General features: G+C 33.5%; 1 protein-coding gene across 1 annotated transcript; it reads right to left on the bottom strand.

The window, feature by feature from the left end:
- Positions 1 to 719: 719 nt before the first annotated feature.
- Positions 720 to 2,798, bottom strand: LOC105804388 (protein-S-isoprenylcysteine O-methyltransferase A). Its single transcript, XM_012636986.2, has one exon. It carries the CDS (start codon positions 2,638 to 2,640, stop codon positions 2,074 to 2,076), a length of 567 nt encoding a protein of 188 aa, XP_012492440.1. The 5' UTR covers positions 2,641 to 2,798; the 3' UTR covers positions 720 to 2,073.
- Positions 2,799 to 3,554: the final 756 nt, after the last annotated feature.

Genomic DNA, 3,554 nt, shown 5'->3' with positions numbered 1-3,554 from the left:
TCCCTTTTAACCAAGCGGTGCTTCAGAAGAGATTACTCACCTTCAATTCAAGTTTATATTCTCTTATGGACACTTTATAATTACATTTTTGGGCCAAATCGAAATTACTTGTCGGGTGGGATACTTAACATGATAGTTACATCATTTATAATTAAATTAGAATTATTAGGGTATTTAATCTCATTCGCTCCTTTAACTTCTCTTCCAGTGCTAGTCTGGTACAGTGTTTTCTGATCCTTATGCTAACCTAATTTGGCAGTTTTTACCGCTTATCCACAAAAACTCATCTATAAACAATTTAACACAATCATTCCGGATAATACTTGCGTTCTCTATATTACCTCACAAAAACAGATTTGGATTTGAGCAAGTTGCAAACCCAATCTCATTTTCAAAATCCGAGATTTCAACAAAAACACAGAAATTTTTTTTTTATTTTTTTATTTTATAAAAAAAATTAGAAAGTCAAAAATTACATTTATGTTTGATTTGTTTCTTTAGTTGCATTATCTTCTTTGATTGATTTGTTGTTAAAATCTAAATTGTTTATTATTCTTCATCATGTAACACGGGAGATTATTTCTGCTAAACAATTTGGTACGCTCTTTACCCCTAGATGTTGAGTGCGCCTATGTAAATGAAGCCACCAATTAAACAAGTGCATAAGAATTATCCAACTATTATGACAGGTGCTGGGTTTATCCACCAACCAGAACTCATTATCCAAGTATACATGGATGAGTAACCATTTCCATGTATATATATATATATACATTTCATCAACTCTATAAACTTACATAAAAGAAGTGCTGAGAAAAAAAACAAACACATACAGCAAAAGACATGAAGCTTTAATCCCATAGTAATTATACAATTGGTTCCAATTTTCCTAGTGAGGAATCACTATCAGCTATTTGGATTCGATTATGAGTGTCAGATACACTTGTTTGACACAGGTTTCACTTTTTCATAGTTTTTGCATGTTTTAAAAGGATCCTGAAAGGGTCAAATATAGGTACCGGATCCTGCAGAACAAAATGCAGTGTGATGGTGCAACATCCCTACAACTAACACAATCCACAAATTATCACTTCATAAATGGAACCCCAAGCCAGAACAAACAATCAATCAGATTCCTCATTATCTGCATCAAAAGAGAAGCCGTTCCCAAGGGATCCTCTTTGGAAAGAACAGCCAAACCACAACAGCAAAACAATAACTAAAACAGGATTACAGAGCATAATCTGAGTAGCAACTACCCAAACAACGAAATCTTATGACCAGGATGATGAACGAATCCATGAGTCCTGTCTCTACAACTTATGATGTTTATCAAGGAAAGCTACGCCTTAATCAAAAGAAATTTCATTTTGCTTACTTGAAAAGCTTTTACAAACCAATGCCAACCCTTCTCATACAATCAACAAACCCTCCACATACAAGAAAAAAATTGAACATAAGTGTGCGGAACTCACATCCGAATCTGAGCAACATAAAGAATAGGTACATTTTATGAGTATCCACTTACCAAACAAAGAAACCTTATATTCCCTTGGTGACGAAGGATCCATGAACTCTGTCTAACAAACTTACGATGCTTCTCATAGTAATTATACCTTTAACAGAAATAATTTTCCTTTCCCTTACTTGAAAAACTTATAAAAGCCAATGCTAATCATACTAACACAATGCACTAATCAAATGGAACCCGGAACAAACACTTCAAACATACTCATAACCTGCCCCAAATTTTGCTTTAAGGAAAGGCCACTCATAAGGGATCCACTTTGCAAAGAACTGCCTTACAGAGTGTTATCTGATTACAAACTTACCAAACAAAGAAACCTTAATGATCTGTAGGATGAACCAATCTACAAGCTACATCTAACCAGTTTGAAATGTTCCAAATGGTAAACCATAACTTAATCAAACGCTCAAATGACTAGCCACGGTCAGAATAGAAAATTTTCTATTAACTACTACTACTTAAACAAGACCAAAGCCCAAACTACTAACCCAAAATAAGCTTATCCGAGTCAGTCAGTCAGTCCTACAAACATAATCCAAGAATTATCACATCACAAATGGAACCCCAGAAGGAACTCTTCGAGCATACTCCTCATAATCCGCCCCAAAAAACTGCCTCAAAAAATACTCCTCATAAGGAATCCTCGCCACAAAAAACCGCCAAACAACAACAGCAAAACCAACAGTGGCTATAGGATTACAAAGCATTATCTGAGTACCAACTGACCAAATCAGGAAACCACAATAACTCGGATGACGAACAAAGGCATAAACTCCACTGGTAACCAACTTATGATGATCCTCATGATAAACCCTAATTAAATGTGTAAAAGACCGACCAGCAGTTACAATAGCCAATTTCCTTACAATTTCTCCTACAACAAGCATTGCAAGCCCTAGATTACTAACCCACAAATGTTCTTTCAGTCCAGGGAATAAAAGGAGTTCAAAAAAGTATTCAAGCAATGCGAAGACCATGGCTAAAACATATTCTTTACTGACAAGAAGTGATTTGACATTAACATTTGACATCCCATGAATAGCAGCAGCTAAAATGTATTCTGAGCTATGGAAAAAGAGAATTGCCAATAAAAACTGAGATAATGGATCCATTTTTCTGAAACTAAAATAGCTTCCCTGAATATAAAAGTCGAGCCCTCTGTGAGTTGGGTTTTCGCTTTTACCTACCGCCAATCCACTGCTCGTGAAAGTTGCTGAGATCTGTGGAGAGAAAGGTACGGCCGATTAGACTATCAACTACGAACATTAGCACAGATGGAGAAGGGTTTTCGTATTTTCCTTTCTTTTAAGGGTTAATTAAGTAAAAGGTTAAAATATGCTTGAGGTCCATGTACTCTTCCTTTATTTGTAATTTAGTCCATTTACTTTTATTTTTAAAATTTAATCTCTCTTTTCAAATTTAAAATTTAGGTCTAATTTCTAACACCATTAAAATTATTCTATTAAATTATCTAGTGTGGCATATTGAAATAAAAAAACTCACTTGATAATCATGTAATAAAAAATACATTATAATATACTTAAATTTAACAGTTTGGCAAAAAGAAAAGTACCTAAATTTAACAAAAATGTTTATCATGATTAACAATCGGACTTGTATTTTTAAATCTAAAAGTAGACACCTAATTCTTTGAAATAAAAGTAGATTAATGACTAAGTTTTATATATACAAAGAGTATAGAGACTTGATCATATTTTAACCTAAGCAAACTTACTAGAAACTATATTTTTTAGGGTAAACTACATGGCAGGTCATTCAACTACACTTAAATTTCTTTTTTTGTCATCCGACTATGGAAAATTACAAAATAGGCATCCAACTAATTGTGCTTGTCTTTTTCTTTCTTTTTTTTTTTTATCTAATTCTATTAACTTCATTAATGTTGTGACGAAGAGATGATGTGACAATTCTAAAATTGGCAAAATAGAAAATTTAATCCTCTTGTAAGGACCTGATTTTCAACGGAGTCAAAAAATTTAATTTTGAGGCCGAGTTTCTTAAATCA

The sequence above is a fragment of the Gossypium raimondii genome, chromosome 11 (assembly GCF_025698545.1).
Source record: "Gossypium raimondii isolate GPD5lz chromosome 11, ASM2569854v1, whole genome shotgun sequence".
In the NCBI taxonomy this organism is placed as follows: Eukaryota; Viridiplantae; Streptophyta; class Magnoliopsida; order Malvales; family Malvaceae; genus Gossypium; species Gossypium raimondii.
This window is presented reverse-complemented; position numbering and strand designations above follow the sequence as displayed.